General features: G+C 40.8%; 1 protein-coding gene across 2 annotated transcripts in view; it reads left to right on the top strand.

Annotated features, from left to right (window-relative positions):
* The first annotated feature begins 366 nt into the window (after positions 1-366).
* zmp:0000000755 (phosphofurin acidic cluster sorting protein 2) overlaps positions 367-19,861 on the top strand; it is a 47,937-nt gene continuing 28,442 nt past the window's right edge. The window contains exon 1 of one of the 2 annotated variants that reach the window (XM_037124650.1): positions 367-943. In XM_037124650.1, coding sequence (XP_036980545.1) covers positions 738-943 — 206 coding nt within the window. In that variant the 5' untranslated portion in view covers positions 367-737. The remainder of the gene's footprint in view (positions 944-19,861) is intronic. The other variant, XM_037124651.1, reaches the window with a different exon arrangement.

Raw genomic sequence — 19,861 nt, forward strand, 5'->3', positions numbered from 1 at the left:
TCTGAGGACAGCTTGCTTTTTCAATTTCATATTATTTTTAAATTGTTATCACCTCATTAATATTTTAAATATCACAGTTCTCAATTTCCAAAACTACACAGCATCCCTTTAAAAGCAACTATATAGCACATAGGGTTACAATTTATGAACCCTTTTACATTTTTAACTAATACACATGTATTTATGGTAGAAGTTTTTTTGTCTGAGACGAGGCATTTGTGATACACCAAGCTTGAATAAAAAAGTCATTTTTAGATGTTTTAATTCATCACCTTCAGACCAGACATAACATCTCCTTATAAACACGTGATTTGATTATTTTATAGTCCTGTGTATTCTGCTTTATTTGTACGTATTGACAACAAACGGAGTCAACAAACAGAAATGGTGGGAATGTGGCTGATAAACAAGGTCTAACCTAACTCGAACTTTCCTGATTATTTCCTGTCACATCTCAGTCTATAATAGCTGCTCTTACATACCATTCCTGTCGCATGCTTACCCCCATATCTCTACAGGAGGACATGTAGCGCCATCAGACAGAGATGTCCCACCCTAGAAGCGGGGACGTGCTGCCCCCTATCAGCAGCGACATGCCCCGCCCCGCCTATCAGCATCTCCCAGTCAGTGTAGAGGAGCTGGGAGTCTGGAGGAGCAGGAGCAGGCAGCACAGAGTTCAGCGGCTCCCGCGTTTGTCCGACACTTAGCTAGAGCTGCTCCCCCCGGCAGTGGAGGTGATGATGGCGGCGGCTGTAGAGAGAGGAGGCGTCCGGGCCGCTTTCCTGAACCCAAGCAGCGGTGGCGGCGGTGGACCAGCACCGACAAGCCTCCCGACTGGAGTGTTAGCCGGGGCTGTGGTCCTGGGCTCCGGCAGCATGCCTGTGCCCATGAACCTCTTTGCGACCTGGGAGATAGACCGCTCATCCCCAAGCTGCGTTCCGAGGTAACGTTAACATTGTTGTGTTGGCGTAAAATAACACCCCCACACACACATACACCACAGTGTTTACAAACCACCTTGTCGCTTGGTTAATACAACGCTAGCGTCGGACAAGCAACGCCCTGGTTGAGTGTAACGTTAGTCGAGAGAGACGAGCTGCCACACATTTCCAAAACAGTGCTGGGCTGCTGACTAGCGAGCTAAATAGCAAGATGGCTAATGCTAAAGCTACCTAGCAAATGGCACTGGTGGTCGAGTTCCTCTCATGTTCCGTACCGAAAGCATTTTAGTCAGAATATAATTTTATCACAATAATAATGCAGCAGGCCAAAATGGCCTACATTTAATTGTCTTAATTAACACGAATACCTTCGACTTGGTCTTGAGTGTGTAAATTGTCCTGTTAACAGTTACTCAGTGTTGTTGCGAGCCGTTATGATAACTAGCTAGCGTTAACAAAAGTTCAGCTAACTAGTTTATCGGTCAGGAGGGCTGCTGCCTTCTGCTCGTATTCCACTGTGTGGTTACGTTGTCAGAGCTTTGCAGATATTACATGCTCCTTTGTCTATGCAGGCCTGTGCTGGAACTGATTTAAGGTATGCATGCCACCTAATAGCAGCATAACGATCTATAAATACAGTGACATGGATGCCGTTCGTCTCACAAGTAGGCAGGCATCCTCTTCGTACGTGTGTCATGAGCAAAATGGGCAGCTCGACCAGCCGGCTGTTATCATGAAATCCTTCACAGTATTCTCGTTCATGTGTTGCGGGCTGTTTTATGTTTATGTTCAGGTAAACTCCGCGCAGTTCAGCGTTGGCTAACGGGTCTCACATAGCCCCTATGACCAACGCGAACACATCCACTGGTATTAGTGTACCACAGCAGCTGGCACTGGGGGAGAGTCAACTGTTGTGATTGTCACTTTTTGTGTATGCAAATCTACTCTGGGCCATCTGCATTGTCTTGATGTTATTCCGACGACTTATTTCGATTCCGAGTTACAGCAGCAATATCCAGTAATACTCTGCATTAGTATTCATCGACACAGTGAGCAGGCATTGCTGCCACCTGACCAGAGCCCTCTCGGGAGCTGTGGGCACATTAATCAGCTTTGACCTAGATCTGTTCCACTCACTGGGAGAGAAGTGGTCTTGCGAGGGGAGGGTTTCCTCCACAGTCGATGTATGTGTGTGTGTGCGCGCTAGTGTGTGTTTGCCTGATGCCCCCTCTATAGCCTGCACCAGTATGGATGTGTCAGTGGAATCGTAGCATTTGGAAAACATGGATAATTTATGGTGATCTTTCAAATTCTGCTTTGTCTGTGACAACTCGGTTGTTTTGAAGCCAACCACAGAGAAAATGAATAGAGAGTGTCAACTGACAGCACTGCTCCCTTATTTGACAGCTCACTGGTCCTGTTTCTTAAAATGTGATTGCATTATTGTTGAGTTTTCATTCATACGTCTTGAAATGACCATGCTTTTCACAAGCACAGTCTTTCACAGAAAAATGTTGAGATCCTTTCTGTCTGTGATGAGGTGCCGGAGGTTCGAAAGATCCTCTGTCGACACACATAGATTAAACCAATGTACCACGCAAGCAACTACTGATATTGTTTACTGACATATGACTCAAGTGGACATCCCTCTGACAACGTACACATTACATTTTAAAGCTATGGGCGAGCAGAAAAAGCAGCAGACATGTCAGTGCATTTATAGAGTGTGCCATACATGGCACATTGATTTCACACATCTCTGCCTCCACACATGTGCTGGCTCTCTATAGTGGATGACATACAAGGTGCTGTATTAAAGATAGATAAGGATGAGCATGATAATGGATTATTGATGAAGGCACAGCGCGAAGGTTTACCAGTCATTGTTCAGTATAAGACTGCAGTAGCTGCCTGATCTAATATGCAAAGGAGCAGAAGTTATCGGAGATAATGACGTGTGACACGAGTGTTTATCTAGGTTAAAAAGTCTTGTCGTAGTTCTTGCGTAACATGGCAGCTCAGAGGTAGCTCTCAAAGCATTTTGCATAGTAATTTCCAGAGCCTGTCTGCCTTATGTGTCTTCAGATCATTCTTGACTGGTGTGAAACGGCTTGCATGGGAGCCCAACCCATGGCTTGTTTTGGGGATTCTGCCTTGGCATTCTTTCAGGGGTTGGGCCATTTTGTGTGCAGCTGTTTGCTCCTCCACTAGCCTTCAGCAAATGTGGGTGTCCATTCAAGTGGCATGGTTTCACATGAGGGCATAGGGCTGTTAGTAATTGACTTTAATTTTGGTTTTCTAAAACATCCAACACAGCTGTGGTACATTAATAAGACGCTGCATTAAAAAAACACAAAAAATCCCCCTAAGCCCTGAAGCCCCACTGAAAGCCATGCTTAGAGGAAAATATTTTATTCACAATGGAAAGTATGCTGTCAGCTTTTGTAGGCCCTCTTGGCATTCTCAGCCAGGGGTTGTAGGTCCTTGCAGTTTTGTTGTTGTCACACCTTTGGCACTGGGCCACTAAAGGAACTCGGACATATAACTTATTGTTCTTTCCGTTTCTATTTCATGTACCAGTACATAGGGTCAGTTGTTTGGACAAGGAGCCTTTTACTCTACTCCACTCAACTATTTTGTTTCTGTGTTTGATACAGTTTTTGACTGTTGTTTACCTGCCAGACGAGTGTTGTGGCATCCTTAACAGGCGTGTTAGAGCAGTTGGACAAGCATTGTTTTTATTCCAGCACTCCCTGCCACCCTTCAGAGTTTCTGAAACCACGTGGTATTGGTGTTTTTTATTGGAGCATATTTCTTGTAAGCTGAGGTTTTTTGTTCTTGTGTTAACCGTCCTCTGAAATGACAAAGAAAAAACAACGTCTGGAGCACTTGCAGATTGTTTGTTTTACACCATCTTTTCCCCTTTTACCATTAACAAATTGCTGACTGATGCTTGTAATGATGTTGCTGAGTAAGTGAAGACAGAAAAGAGATGAATTGCACAAGGTGAAAATCCTGATTTTAAAAAAAAAGAACAAGACAGCTTGTATGAAGTTGAGAATAATACATAACAGTATATTTTTTCTATTCTTAATGCCATTTTGATGATGGATTCCAATGCTTTGGTGGCTGTTTTGACCTTTGCGGATTTAAATTACTGCACATTATGATAAAGAAGTTACCGTTACACTATGATTCAAGGGTACCTGAGAATGATCAGTTTGGCATAAAAACTATTAAAATCATGATTATGTTACATTTGTTTGGCCAAGCAAACATGTTTTCTTACAAGTTGTGTCTGTCAGAGCATCTCAGCAGCTGTTTTGTGTCACATTTACCTTCATCAAAGAATTGCAGCTTCTGTGGTTTGGATATTGCACTGTGACATAAGGTAATGCTTTGATTAATCATGCAGCCCTACTGTCAAAGGCAAAGGCAGCTTAACCTCTAAGACCCCTCAGTTTCAGTGCTCATTTGTTTGGGTGCAGTAGCCTTATTTTCACAGGTATTTTTTCCCTCTGACAAGTGGGAAAGCGTGTTATCAATCATCTCACACTTGTGTCTCTGTTTGTTTATATTGTATAACAGTCACTGTTTAATGTTTATTGTCTTCAATGCATGCACCTTATTCACCAAGACACATTCCTTGTTGGCATAAAATCCTTCTTGGTAATAAATCTGATTCTGATGGTTACATAGCAAACTTAACTTAAGCTAAAACTGTCCCTTTTGTCAGCAGACCAAAAATGGTGAGACTTAACTTTGCATGGCAGTAGGAGTTAAAGGGCTCGTTCAGGCCTTTAACCTTAGCAAAGCAGGCATTTGTTGAGGGAATGGTGTGGTAGTTGAAAGAATGACACTAATGCAGAGGTCAAAATGGTGCTATGTTTATCTACTAACAAAGAATGTGTAGCAGCATGAGAGGGTGGCTTCTTATCAAGTTCAAAAAATCTTTTACGACTTGGGGTCAAAAGTTGTGACCTTTACCCTTATCACTGACACGATGGGAGCACCCTAGCAATTAGGTCTTACTTGCCATACAAGCTCCCAGGCTTCATTATGTCCAAGATGTTAGGGGGGCTGTGAAGGAAGACACTTGATACCTGCTTACAGGTTTTCAAAATAAACATTGCCTTATTTTGGTCGCTGAATGAAAGGTTTGGAAATATTTTTAGTCCATGAATATATTTACTTCAAATATGTATCTATCATGTTTATTATTTATATATATTTTCCACCATCTGGGTTCAGATAGGTGAAGATATCTTAAAGGTTCCCCACAAGCTTCAAAACAACATCATTCCTCTTCTGTTTTGATGTTTATCTCTGCTGAGCAGAGCATCCTTCTCTCTGGCTGTTTGATTCATATGAGTTTCAAGATAACCTCATTCTCAGGCGAGTTGCAGAGCCCTATCTCGATAGTAATTGAGTGTACTTGGCAGGCTCATGTCAGATGTTTGTTTCTTTTGCCCTAATTCCGTATGGTCAATCAAATTCATATGTGCCACGTATGTCAGTAAGTAAAGTAGATAAACAAAAACAAACTGGAGCAACATTGGTGTTTCTTATTTTGTTGTAGGTCGGTGGAGATGAAGCCGCCAGCCTGAAGTCTTTACATATCCCTTATGCTTTGATGCGCACAGACATTTATTTTACCCTGAAGTTTGAATTGTCGCCACACAGTATCATCCATGGCCTTAATCTCTTTGATGTGACAGCTAATTCTCCATATGTCCATTTTAAACCAAAGATGAAGCCATAAAATCAGGATAGAAATAAAGGAGGCCTGTCTGTCAGATTATTTGAGCTTACCTTCCCCTTTCACCTTCCCAATAACCCCCCCCCCTCTCAAGGCTTAGATATTGTTTCTCCTAGCAGGGGAGCTGCATTAATCTGATTTCATAACAGGAAAAGAAGAGCTGGTAATCTGATGCTGCACACAGACACTGTCTACGTAATCCTCTGCTTCCTTCTGCAATCATAAACAAGGCTCACTAGCAATCTCCAGTGCCCTTCAAGATTGTGACACAGCACTCCACGTCTGTCTGCGTCATGTTTACAATCTTTGTCTGGCCACACCAGCAGACATCTGATGCACAGAGAGGGCACTGTTCCTGTGATGTCAAAGTCAAACAGCAACTAATTGTCACAGTTTTTTGGGTGGGATTGGAATTGATCAAACTTTATTGATACCAGTGCCATCTGTTCAGCTCATTGATCTGATTCCTGATTGATTACTGATTAATTTGATTCGAGTTGGCTGGAGCCTGAGAGCTAGCTGCAGCGACAGTCTGTCATTAACTAAATGGATGAAATGAGGGAATCTCTGTAATCTCTGGTTTTATGTGAAGATACTTTTGAACGTTGAATTACATACGCACAAAAATAATCCAGTTAGTGTTCTCTAGTTTGAAAACAGAAGAGTTATCCCCAAAGTTAAGTGAGATTGTATTAATGCCCCAGAGCCACAGTACAATTGCATTTTTTTTTATTTCAGGGAAAGGGGCTTGGGAAGAAGACCCACATCATAGAAAAGCCTTATTGTAGATCATTTCACTTAAAGAGATCAGACTCAATAATATGTTGCTGCAGCTAGAAGTAGCAAGTGAAAGTGATGACACTGGCACGCAATGTAATTGCTTTTAATGATATTTTGCTTATTATGATCATAAGGAATTAAAATGTAAATTTTGTTGTAGGTCCCTTCTTAGAAGCAATTGGAATATTACTCTGCACCATGCTCAACAATGCTGTTCACACACTTTGCTAGCAGTAGACCAATCAGCACCTTCCCTCCTTTCTTTTTCATGCTCACTCCCACTGCCTGCAATGTGTCAAAATTCTCATGGTTTCCTTCCATGTCTTCCTGGAGGAGGAGGAATTTCCTTGGGAAACGTTTCACATTCCTGGCAACTAGAGAGCTGCTGGTGGAGCTGAAGCCAGGCAGCTCTGGTCTGTCCTCAACCCCCTTTTGTATTATGTTGTTGACCAACAACCTGCTCTCTGGGAGGGGGGGAGTGGTAGGACTGGAGCTGCAGATTGCTGACCCTGTTGAGTTTTGCTTAACTGGCCAAGAGCGGGCATGTGCTGAATGCTCATGTTGAATTCCTCACAAAGGGAAGAAGGGTTTGTTTCCCCCTGCCTGGACCTCAGTATGTGAGAAAGGCCAGATACTTGTGTGGGTGGATACCGGGTCTCTACTCGTGAAGAGATCCAACTTCCTGATCCAACAAGTATGGCAAGGAAACTGTCCTCTGACACAGGGAGGATCCTGTCAAAATAAGCACATTGGGGACAATGTCTCTCAACTGGTGTTTCTCTCTTGTTCTTTCTCTACTTATTTCCCACCTCTCCCATTCAGGCATTTCCTGAGCTGTATGTGCCAGCAGCAACACGGAGACCATTATTTCAGAGACAAAACACAGTGGTGTGGATGAATGAGAGCACATGACAGACCATTTGAAAACATGAAGCATTATCATAAAGACAGCAAGATATCCTGTGCTACAATCTAGCACTGTCTGGTGATGTGAATAAAAGCCAGCCATGTGTGGTTTTGTTTATCCCACCGAGTCAAATGTTTTTTGTGCAAAATCTCATAATTATTGCCAGACCATTTTTTAAAATCTTATTGCTGTGCTTCAAAGCCCAATGGAGATGTTGCCCTTGTCTCAGCTAAATAATATCCTGAGAAAAGAATCAACACTTTTGCCTTAGCTGTCTAGCTGAAGACATAACAGTCCCTCGAGTGTCAGCTCTCAAATAGCATTGAGCTGGATGCCCTGCCCACTTGTCTAATCACAGATTAAGAAGTCTGAACTGTCTGGAGTCTGCTTTCCCTCCATGTGCTTTTGCTCAATTAGCTCACACTCCAGTATTGCTATTCTTTTCGTCTTCTACACTTCTGGACAGAAATTAAGGCCACGTTTAAGGTGTAAACTGAATTTAATAAGATTTGTCCATTTGAAAAACTAAGTTGGTCGAGGAATAAGCTAGGGGGGGCGCTGTATAAGGGAAAACAGCCGCTGTATAAGGGAAGAGATGCAATTTAGTTTAAATATGAGTCTCTCCTTTTATTCACTCTAAGCAGCTGATCACACCGAGGCACATTGCAATGAATGCCTCACCAGCACTGCCGTTTTTGATGTTTTTCAAGCCGGCGTGACTGTGTCAATTAGTCTCGTCATGATTGGAGCCGTAGTGATGCTTTCTGCCCCACAGACAAAAAAATCACAGAAATAGTTGGGTCAAGAATATTAAAGATAGATAGAAGTTCAGAATCTGGCTCATTTCTCTTCTCTGCACAGATCTTGATCAGTCATGATGTAAAATGGCCGCGAATGTTGGATAATGTGTAAATAAGATATTGATCGATAAAGCTGCTCATCCCTTAATGCTTAAATCATGTAGAAATCTGGGCCTCAAGTTTTTTTTTAAATGACTGGAGTTATTTTACCTCTTTAAGTACTTTCCAGTCTGCCTTGCAACAAGAAAGCTCTACCGCTCAGTGTGTTATGTCTCAGTTATCACAGATCTAAAAATCACCACTGCATGGATAAGGAGAAAAACAAGGTCTATGTATCAAAACTCTGGAGAAACTGGATCTCAGATACGTTCAGCACATTAGTCATTTGGACATATGATGCCAGGGGAATGGACTGGGAGGATAGTAAGAATCCACTTCTAGGCTACCATTAAAGCCCAAGTAATAGTACCAAGACAGTATAAATACATGCATCAGTTAATTAATCAGCAGCATCAGTGGCTATTATAGCTGCACAGACGTTTATTGTGATGCATTGCTTTTTTTTTTAATTAAGTACCCATGCTTCTGGGAAGTTTGAGCATATTTGCTGATGCTGACCATGATGCCTTTATTGATTGCACAATTCCCAGTTCATAGTGACCCTTCATTTTTCTTCCAGGAAGTGTTGTCTACATTGCAGAAAATAGTTTTGAGTCAGAGTGCAGTTTTGGAAGGCCTGTTTGTCATCTGCAGTGCAGTTAGCATCATAAGCACTGACAACACACAACGGTGCTCTATATGGCTCCCAGAGCAATGTTTTCTGGTATGTATCCCTCATACAGGATAGAGTGAAAACACAATCACTATGTATTCTGCAAAATCGTTAATCGATGAGAGCAGAAAAACAGACATGATCATGGCCGTTGCAAGAGTTAAATGGCAGACTCAATCCTGTCTGCCTGTCTGTTCATCAGAGGCACCATATGGCAGCATGAAATATGTATAGAAAAACTAAATAGATCATTGCGATGAAATGTCAGCACACTAAGGCAACACTGGGTTTCACGCCTTCAGACATGGTGAATGGGATATCTTAAAGTCTTAGCGGCTTCTTAGATTGCTAACGATCAGTACTTTTAAAATACTTTCAACCAGACTTTAGCCAAAATGTGATTCTAATGTGTAAAAGCTCCCACAGGTCATGCATTTCCATCCTTGCCCAATCTGGCCCATTCACCATAGCTAAGATTAAACGTCTTCTGAGATTTTGGAAAAGGCTTACATAAGCTCCCCCATCTATAAATACTGGACTCTGACAAAGTCTGCACATCTTAATTTATTCATGCTGTTTTGCAATTCCAAATATTTCCTGTGTAGTAACTAGGGCTGCACAATAGTGGCTAAATTCTAGTCTTTATTGAGGAACATTATAATTATGCATCATTGTAGTTCATCCATTGCCTGGAAAATGCCTTCACATTTACAGCGCGTCTAGAATTAGTAACCCTATGAATAAATAGCCATCTGTCATTTTTAAGCACCTTTTCTTTTCTGCTGTTGCTTTTTTCTTTCAAGGCGATTGAATATTCCTGGTCAGTAAGTGAGACAGAGAGATTGTTTTAAACAAGGCTTTGCTCTTGAGCTTTTGATCCTACTAGTCGAGTCCATGCAAAGGAAGGTTCCAGACCATCCACCTAATAGGATTTTAAAGCCCAGTCAAAACTTTGTCAGAGGCTGTGACCCTCACAGGATTCACTTGCGTCTGTCGGACTGGTGACTATACACTCAATTTAAAGTAATCGAATACAGCAGGCATGAACTCAAGATCCTTACTGTATAACAAACAATGATCTCATCATAATGTTTATGAGTAGGGAGATATTATCTGTCATGTTGCCTCTGTAGCGACGTACTGTATCTGATCCTGCAAGGTGTCTTATACTGGCTCTGATTTAGCCTGTAAACATGTCATGTCTGGTCTGATCTTGTCTTGCATGGCCACTACAAACAAGGGCCTGCTGACCTCACCAGTTTGTGTTCAGCGCTGAACAAAAGGGCTGTTAAGCGCTGCAAAAACTGCAACAAAGGATGGCAGCCATGTACCGAGACCCTAGCAATGATTGTCAGATCCCTGAGGTATGAATGCAACATGAGGCTGTATATTTAATTGAGAATGAACCAAAAAGAAGTCAATGCGGACAAATGTGTTCAGCGCACGCTCAGTGGGAGCTTGTGCTGAATGCATTCATTAAAAGCAAGAGACAATGCTGAATTATGAATTTAGTGCTCTGTGATTGCTGACTCACAAGTCATGTCACCCTGTGGTGTTATAATGTGTGTCTTGTGTTCAAGTCTTCTTTGTTCATTTTGCTTCTTGCCTGTTGAACTAGGAGAAGCTCTTGTTCACAGCATGTGCTTGACTTCATGAAGAATATGGGGACAGATTTTTTTTTTTTTTTTTTGCCTAACCTTGAGCAGACTTTTTCCTCTGCCCCATATTTCTCAATAGAACACATACTAGCGCACCCTTCATTATCAGTAAAAATGCTTTGAAGGATTCTACCAAACCACCCACATAACAAGAGCATACTGGTCAAACCGCTGATTCACACATCACAGATATAAATCTTTTTTCAAACGGGCGTTTGAGGGAAAGCACTAGCTTAAATCACCAAGCGGAAACTAAATCTGGCACTGAGCTCCAATGCAGCAGCACAGTGTTGTATTACATAAAAAGTGCTGATAATCCCGACAACAGTCAGATTCAACCACAGCTCTGGCGAGCCTCATGACCACAGAGTTCACAAAGACCATATTACAGAGTATTATGACAGATATGAGTGCAGCTATTACGGCCTCTTCTCTCGCATTCTCGGAAATGACTGGTTTATCTGCTCCTCCAATCTATTTCTCTTTTCATGAAATGTCCCTAAGGGTTTTTTTTCATACCTGAGTGATGACACCTGTCATGCCTTCACAGCACCAAATCACTTCATTGCAGCTCATGTCTTGGCACCTGTTGGCCCAACAAAGCTTGAATCCAGGCTAATAATGACCCAACATAAACTGTGTTGATTGACAGACTTTAAAGGGCATGTTGATTTAAAAAAAAAAAAAAAAAAGTTAAACTGTCCTAACAGTTTTTTAAAAATGACACCATTTGAAGGGGCAGTTGATCTGAACAAAAGTAGTGTTGTAAGGTGAATGAGACTGAAGGGGGCTATGAAATACTGTTAATGGCTGAATGTCAGTCAATCAGTAACGCCTTTAAAATTACTCTAACAATTTCTTCAAAGTCTTGTTATAATAATTCATATGCTTAGTGTGGCACCTTCAGCCCTTTAGATATTAATGATAAGGTTGTGACAGTTATATATTTTTTGTTACTGAATGGTCTTCAGGTCTCTGATTTCAACGAAACAATTGATCTTTATAATATGCGATGTTCCAAAGATTTACTTTTATGTCTACATATCATTGTATGGTCTCTGTTTAGCTTAAGCACATGACTGCTTGTGGACAGGATTAAGCTGCTGTCTAAATATAAAATTTTTTGTTTTGTGTTTTCATTAATGAGTGCACACCATCTGTTGTTTTGCATTATGAGAATTAATGTCCGATCTGAAATGTTCATTGTTACAGATTAAAGGATATATTTTAATTTCTGTCTCAATACTGAGCTTTGACTTTCAGCACTGTATTGACATCAAACAAAAAACAGACACATGACTTGTCCTGACAAGCCGCCTTATGAAGGTTACTTTCTTCTCCAAAGGTCTCTTTGATTTCAGTCTTATTTTACTGCTTTTAACCTTCAAGTTGGGTTGCTATCATGCTAATTGTGTCTTAAGCATAAACAGTTACAGAAATCAGGCTCTTCAAAATGAATAGCTACCTCTTGTTCTCTGCACGTCTTTGTGCCTGCTCACAGCCTCTTCCTCCTCTTTCACTGTGACCTTGAGAAGATTTCATTCAGGGAATTAAAGCCTCAACCAGCATATGGCCATCTGGCGCTCATAACCTGATATTTGGGGGCTAAAATAGCGTTTGCATGCAAGCCTCAGTACAGGCTAAGCTCCCTGCCCGTCTGTGTGAAATCAGTTTTATGGTTTTATTTTGATAACTCGTGATTAGAGCTGAGACGATTACTCAAGTAACTTGAATAATTTGATTACAAAAAAATGGTCGAAGCAATATCTCTGCCTCGAGGCTTTGTTTAATTCCTGTCACCCATGTTATGTGGCCTGCTTACCTCAGGGATCACTTTTCCACACGGACTGTTATTGCGGACACGCACCGCTACGTTCAGAAACAAAGCAAACGTAAACATTGATGTTAGCTAATTTAATGTAGCCTACCATCGCTAGTTAGAATGTATGGTATTTGTAGAGGCTGTAGCCTGATGTCGGTATGACTAGATATCTTGTTAAGATGTGGAAACTAATTTGAGTTAAATTGCAAGAGAATAATAGCCTACGCCAAATAACTCCTTTACACACACACAAACACACACACACACACACACACACACATCTCGTCTCCATAACTGTCCCTCACGCATGCATGCACACACAAACACACACCTTTACTCCCAGTGTTAGGTATAATTGGATTAAATACCTGTGTGTTTTTTTCAGGAATAAAAGCCAATTGCTTGGTCTATTTAACAGGCCTGTCAAATTAATTATGCATTATTTGGTATTGTTGTTTAATAATGCAAAATTATTTCATATTAATCAATGGGATAATCGGTAGCTTAATATATGATAGCTGCAGCCCTACTTGCGATATAGATTGGATTAAAAAATGAATCTAGCTGCCTGCAAAGTTTCTACCATTAGTCTCCTCACACCTTCTCTGTTCCCTCCTTAGCTTTAGTGCATTTGCAATCTCCATTGCTTTCGAGTCTTTGTGTAAAAACTGTTAATTTGAAACCAAAAATATAAAGAGGATTAATGTGTTGAAGAACATTTATGTGGGTGGTGTGGGAGTGGATTTTAGAGTGTAGCTTTGTTTTTTTCCCTTTTGTCTTCATTTGCAATTAGATTGAACTGCTATAAATAAAATGCATAAAATAAACAATAGAAACTTAAGTGTATAACTGCCTGAATCTCACCATTTCCGTAGGCTAGCCCTCACAGTCAATGCATTTGCCACTTTTTTACTTGTAGGAGGATAAAATATTCAGAAGAAGTAGCTTTTAGAAGGGAATTCCCTTTATTTGGACTGAATTATACAACTAGACATGAAGAAATAATAGTCTTATGAAAGAACAAAGTGCTATGGCTTTCCTCAGCCTGTGCTTTGACAGGAGAGAAAGGGTTTTTCTGTCAGTCCCCCACATACAAGCGGGCACTATACACTGCTTCCGTAGGAATTTCATGCAGAGCACTATGTTCAAGCATGCTTTATTAAAAGAATATGACCGCATTCACATCTCTAGCAGAGAATACGAGGAATAGCACATTGAAAGCACTAAAAGCATGACTTGAAGTCTTTTTTTTCCGAGCTCGGAAGCCCCCCCGGGCACATACCAAACATAGACAGTCTCTTTTTCATTCAGCCCTCTGTTACATCACTCATCCTCCATCCTCCACTTCCCCCTGCATTGTGCCTCTGACAATTGCTGTGCAGTGATCCGAGGGCATGGAACTGGCAAAACATCAACCAGAACGCTGACCAGGGGAAAAGAACTACAAAAAGTGTGTTTTTGTTAAGGCAGCATATATCGTTTGGATTCGGTGGCCCCTCTCTCAGTGCCATGCATGTTTGTTTGGTCCATGAGGACCCATGTCCACATTTACATGATTAACTTTTTTTATGGCCCTATTAATGCAGATATATTTTTGGGAATAGGTGGATGGAAAGAGTTTAACTGCTACTAATGCTTCTAGATAAGCAGTGATATAACATGACACTCACTTTCAACATAGGCCCTTTTTGATTAACGGATCTATCACCATGGGATGTTCTCAAGCTGTTTAGGGTGTCGGAATTGCAAGTTATTTAAGACATTGCTGTCACTAAAGTGGTCCAGAAATAGCATTGTGATAGTAGCCACACATTCACTCTTTCACGACAATGCATCTTGGACCAAAGGCTTTTGAGGATGTGGTGTAAATTGGATTTGTGTTTGTGAGATTGTCTGGTCTACTGACATCGGTTTTTGAGGGAGTGAAATCCATCTGATGGTTGAAGCATATGTTTAAACAAAGTAAGCTACTTTTTGAAACGGTTCTTCCCAAGAGTATTGTTGATACTGAAATGTTGACATGAAACAATTGTATATTGTTAAGATTTCTGCTTATATTTTGAGGGTCTGTATTTGAATTGCCTCTTTATGTTCAGACTTTCTTGTGACACTTCAGAAACAAAGAACCAACTCTTGATGTCAGTCACTCTGGGGATGTCAGTTTTGATGTCAGTGTAATATAAACTATGTCTTCTGTTACATAAGCATTCTCCAGGCAAGACATATCATTTTACCAAAGAGCCAAACTCAAAGCAGCGAGTGGTTGAAGTCCTCTTTGAGACCTGACTTCAGAGAAACCTGTGTGAGGCCCCATATGTGTGTTAAAGAAAGCCAGCCTGACTCAGGGGAGGTTGAGGTCAGGAAGAGGCTAACAAAAAGGGTTTTTCACCGAGCAGAGCATGTGTGTCCCTGGGCTTTGCTCTCTGACTTCAACCCTGCTGTCCACCTTTAATCCACCTCCCACATTTGATTTGGTTTCCTCTGATGTTTCAGTCGTGCTTCAATACAGGTGGGCCGAGTTTCTCACTTCTCTGTGATGGAAGGGAGGGAGAAACTTTGTTGAATGTATATTTGAACATACATGACTGTCTCCAGATTTAGTTGAATGAGGGGCAGATGCACATTTGTGTCATACATTCCTTTTATTCTCTTTTTGTCGCTGGTTACTCAGTAGATCAAAAGAACTTTTACTTAAGTGATGAAGTGTGAAAAGAGCTTTAAATACTTGTTACTCTTCCCTCTGAAGTCTTCTTGTAATTGTGGTAGAGAAAATGGATTAAGGGCAGATAAGATAATACACCATACTATATAGCCTACAATCACAGGCCTCTTATCTAAAACCAAATATTTGACCACGGCTGTTTGAGTGAACTGCCTGATAGTTGTTTTGTTTGTCCAGGACAGATAAAGGTGAAAGGATTCAAGTGTAGCTGCACAAGGACCATCTTTCATTGTACAGTACTTTCAACAGTAGCTCTGAGATCCTATTCCCTCAATTAATGTCCAATAACAATTATATGTTTATGGTTCAAGCTGTTCTATGATTTAACACTATAAGGTACACCTTTTTACCACTGCATGCCAGGCCCCTGTGAATTAAAATTCCTGGTGATTTGATTTAGTCATTAGACTGTAGGTTATAAAAAGATGAAGATTATGTTGTCATGGCTTTTGCTATGTTAAATACAGCAGCCATGGTAGAGGAGCGGTTCCTGTTCCTGTCTGAGCATTGAAAGCTCTTTAGTTGAACATCCATATTCTTTTCTCTGTAGATAAGGCTGCTTGTCACCATACTTCTGATTCCCTAAGTAGTTTGTCAATGGAAGCAGTCTGTATAATCTAAAGAGGGAAATAACCTTGTAATCAAATGGCCTCGCTTCACTTTAGAGGCCCGAAAAGGTCAACAGTTAGTGACGGTACAGTGAGTGACTTGAACGCACTAATGGGCTTAGATGGAGCAGCACTACTCATGCTGCCGTGAGTGATGCCATATAGGCTAAATCTATTAGCTGCAAAGTGCTTGGGCACCTACTGGTCAGTGCTCATCAGAGCTTTCAATAACTGTTCATTTTGACATGTTACCAGCTGTTTCATGTGTTCATGTGTTCATGTCTAATGGAACTAATGGAAGATGTCATCTAGAAAAAGATTTGCACATTTATGATAGGTGTAGGATATGATCCCAATTTCTGCATTGCCTCAAGGTCAGTTGGGCCCTACCTGGGATGCAATTTCAATCTGATATTATAGTTATTCCCGTCACCATGTTGAAGGTTAGACATGAGCTGAGTGAAGGACAGTGTAAAAACCACAGCTTGGTTAAAAATCAGCAGTCATTACTAGAGCTGAAGTGATTGTTAGAATATTTAATTAGGTTATTCAGTCGACTGAAAATGTATCTGGCTAAAGTTGTGAGCACGGATTGATTAATTGTGGGTAGTGCCTGACCGATCAAAGATATATTGGTATCGGTGTATATTTTTTCCCGATACGTGCCAATTTGAAAACTTTATTATTTACAGAACGTAGTCTAGTTCAGAATTATAGCTTTCCCATTGAAATGTAATGTTTCAATACACTTCATTTGTCATTTACGACAGTAAGGTTTATTTGTTAAAAAGGAAAATATTCTGCCTTAAGTACCATACATTTGTTGTTTTCCAGTCAAAACTACTTATCTGCAAAATGTCAGCTTTTCATTAGCTAAGAAAATCATCATCTTTGTGGCAATGCAGCTTTCAAATTTATTGACTTTTTAAATGGAAGAGTGCAATTGTTTGGCTATAAGATACAGAAGAATTGTCTCATTTCTAAAAGGAGCACGCCCTCCTTCAGTTTTATCAAAACTTATGTGGTTTTGACAGTATACATGTCACAAGTGCTTGATAACCACATTTGAGGGGTCACTGCTAAAAAGAAGTATATTTAAAAGGAATATCAGCCGATTTATCAATATTTGTATTTTTCCCCTCCTTAATATTGGTATTGGCATCAACCCTAGAAATCCAGGATAGGCCAGACTCCCCTCAAGCCGTTCATCAAGAAACTATTATGATATAATCTTTAAAGTCAAGACTTATTGCATTGCATTGCCACTTTGCCTGCCATACTTAGATTATGAAAAATAATAAATCATTATTAAATGATAATACTTATTCACATAAATATTGTTTCAAATATATTTTTGAATGTTTTTTGCTTGAAACATGTGGTGGGCCAAATTGAATCTTCAGGCCATTATTCTGGCAGCCCTGTCCCAGTCAGTACATTTATTTGCACGTGTGCTGTGTTTATGAATAAAATAATATCAGAAAGGCTTAACAGTCACAGTCAATTAAACTCAGACAGTGTTTAATCAGGTTACAGGCAGATGATGTTTATCCTGCACGCCTTTATTGGGTATTTCGACTGTAGATAAAATGAATGCAGTCTGATGCAACAGCGCTGTAATAAATCCCACCCTCAAGAAGGTGAAAACAAGTTCAGTTTCTATTGAAACAGTTTAAATTCATTTTGTTGTGGTTTCTCTCCCCTCGCTGTTGACCTGACTAAGATCAAAACCCACAAAATACTCAATAACCAGGAGTGTGGTGTGAGATTATTGTGAGGATCAATGAGCTCTGTCTACAGTAATGATGACCCAATCAGAAGAGCTTGGCATTCAGTGTGTTTATTTTACAGCAGAAGCAGTCATACTGAAAGAGGGATTTCCCCCATGGGCTCTTATCAACTTGGAAACAGACAGAAATGTATCACTTATCATTGCTTTGCACCCTCAGTTAACAGAAATATTGAACTGGAGACTGCTGTATAGATTCTCCACCCACCCTGCCTTCTCTATGGATTGATAACACTGTTGTGTTTTGGTCGTGTTTGGCATGGAGAGGCGAGCTCTGATTCCACCCCAGGCTCTCTCTGGGAATGTGGGAAACGACATGCCAAAAATGGGGGATTAATGCATCTTTTGAGGGGCTTCTGCAAGCCAATATTTTGATCTTGAGTGTGTGCCAGTGACTGTTGGGTGGAGGGGAGACCATACTCCATTTAACACATTCCTGTAATCTGTAACACACAGGCTATTCCTTACTGAGAGTCCTTTCTAAAACTATTTAAATTATCTTTGGCCCATTGAATGCCTCTGCCAGCTGTTTAAGCACAATGATAGGTGTTGTAGTGGGCCACCTGGTCTGTTGCTGTAGTCACTGATTGTGTGGCAAAGTGTACTGGCACTGGACAGAAGCACAGGGACAGACTGGATGCAGGCCAGAACAGATGGCCACGAGTTTCACTTGCAACACAACACAGTGGCAGGCAGGAGTGGAGATAACACCTCTGTCTAATAATAAAAAATCCCTGGTTCCCTAGGTGACCCCTTCAGCGCCTGCAGCCTTTTTAATTACATGTGAATCCCAGTCTACCGAGAGAGAGAGAGAGAGAGAGAGAGAGCTGTGACGGGATAGAGATGTTGTTAAACCATCAGCCCTGCTTTCTGTCGCCCTCCCTCCCTCATGACACAAAGCTGTGGCTTTCTGGTGACTCATCCTCACCATAAGGCTAGCTGGATCCATGGGCTACCTACAAGGTTCAACATTTAATTTACCCTGTAATAGAGATAGATTTGCATTTGTTATTCTAACACGCATGAAATAAGTTGTGCAGCCAAGTGGAACGCTAATGTATGCCTAGGTGACGCCAGTAAAATGTTGCAGGATGATGCGTTTACTTGTTTGGGCCATAGGCAGATCTGACACAAGAACACCAAGTTCCTGGCCCATTCCTGTTGTTGAATATTTTGTATTGTCATCATTGAAGATATATTCTGTTTGTTGTTGAATTTTGAATTTAAGACCAAAGAAATAACAACTTAAATGTGTATTATATTTAAGGAAGAAAGAGGACACGGAAATCTACCAAGATATAAAAATCATTGACAGCGCTCACATTAGAATGTTTGGTGATAGGTTGTATTTGGTTGGACTTGACTGAATGATGAGTGATAAGTTCCCTGGTTGACTTGTGTGATTGTGGATGCTTATTTCTTCAAAATTTCCATATTTTTCTCCATTTAATTAAAACAAGGTCAGAATTCTCAGCATGCAAAGCTTAAAGATTTTAATCTTAAAGGATTGTCTCTGAGACCAGCGTACTGAATTTCTGAAAGGTGTGGTCAGAAAGTTACTCGGTTCAGAATACTTAAATACACTCAACAATAAAGAAACAGCAACGTGCCATACTACATGTCGACCCCACAATACTCAATTCTACACGAGCCAGCACAACTTTGTCATCCCTAACACTAAAATTCCCCTTGTGCTTGAACGTGATGTGTCTTTGTGAATCATGCTTGCTGCAGGGAGTGCCTGAGTGATGTCAGCGAGTGTTGTCGAGTGTCTCTCAAGGAAAGTGGGTGACAGGATAGCTATTTGTTTGCTTTGTCTTTCTTCCTCACCGTTGACTCTGGCTCACACTGATCACAATTTAATGCAGCAGGACTGGTGGGAAAAGTGGGTCAGGAGGAAGTCTTAGCAAAGTTGGCCTGAGAGTTGTTGACTCTGAGTTTGAGTGTTGAATTGAGCTTGGGTCTGGCCTTCTCATATTGCTCAGTTTTCTTTTTTTTCTATCTGCCTCTGTGTTCTACAAGGCCTCAACTAAAAGGTGTCCATACAGGGACCCTCTGATGGATGTTGTTGTTTTTTCTTCCAATTAAATACAGTATATGAAACTGTACATGTTATCTTCTTTGAACCTCACAAACTCCCTAGTAAAAATCCTAGTATGCCAATCAAAAATTTATTCAGCTCCTTTTTGATGTGTGTATATGTTTCTTACTTGTTTTATTTAACAATGAACAGATGGTAGTGAGTCACGTAGGCCTCTGTGCTCAACATTTCAGATTTGTAGCATTGTGCTGAAACAGGGCTG

This window comes from Acanthopagrus latus, chromosome 15, assembly GCF_904848185.1.
Source record: "Acanthopagrus latus isolate v.2019 chromosome 15, fAcaLat1.1, whole genome shotgun sequence".
NCBI classification, from domain to species: domain Eukaryota; kingdom Metazoa; phylum Chordata; class Actinopteri; order Spariformes; family Sparidae; genus Acanthopagrus; species Acanthopagrus latus.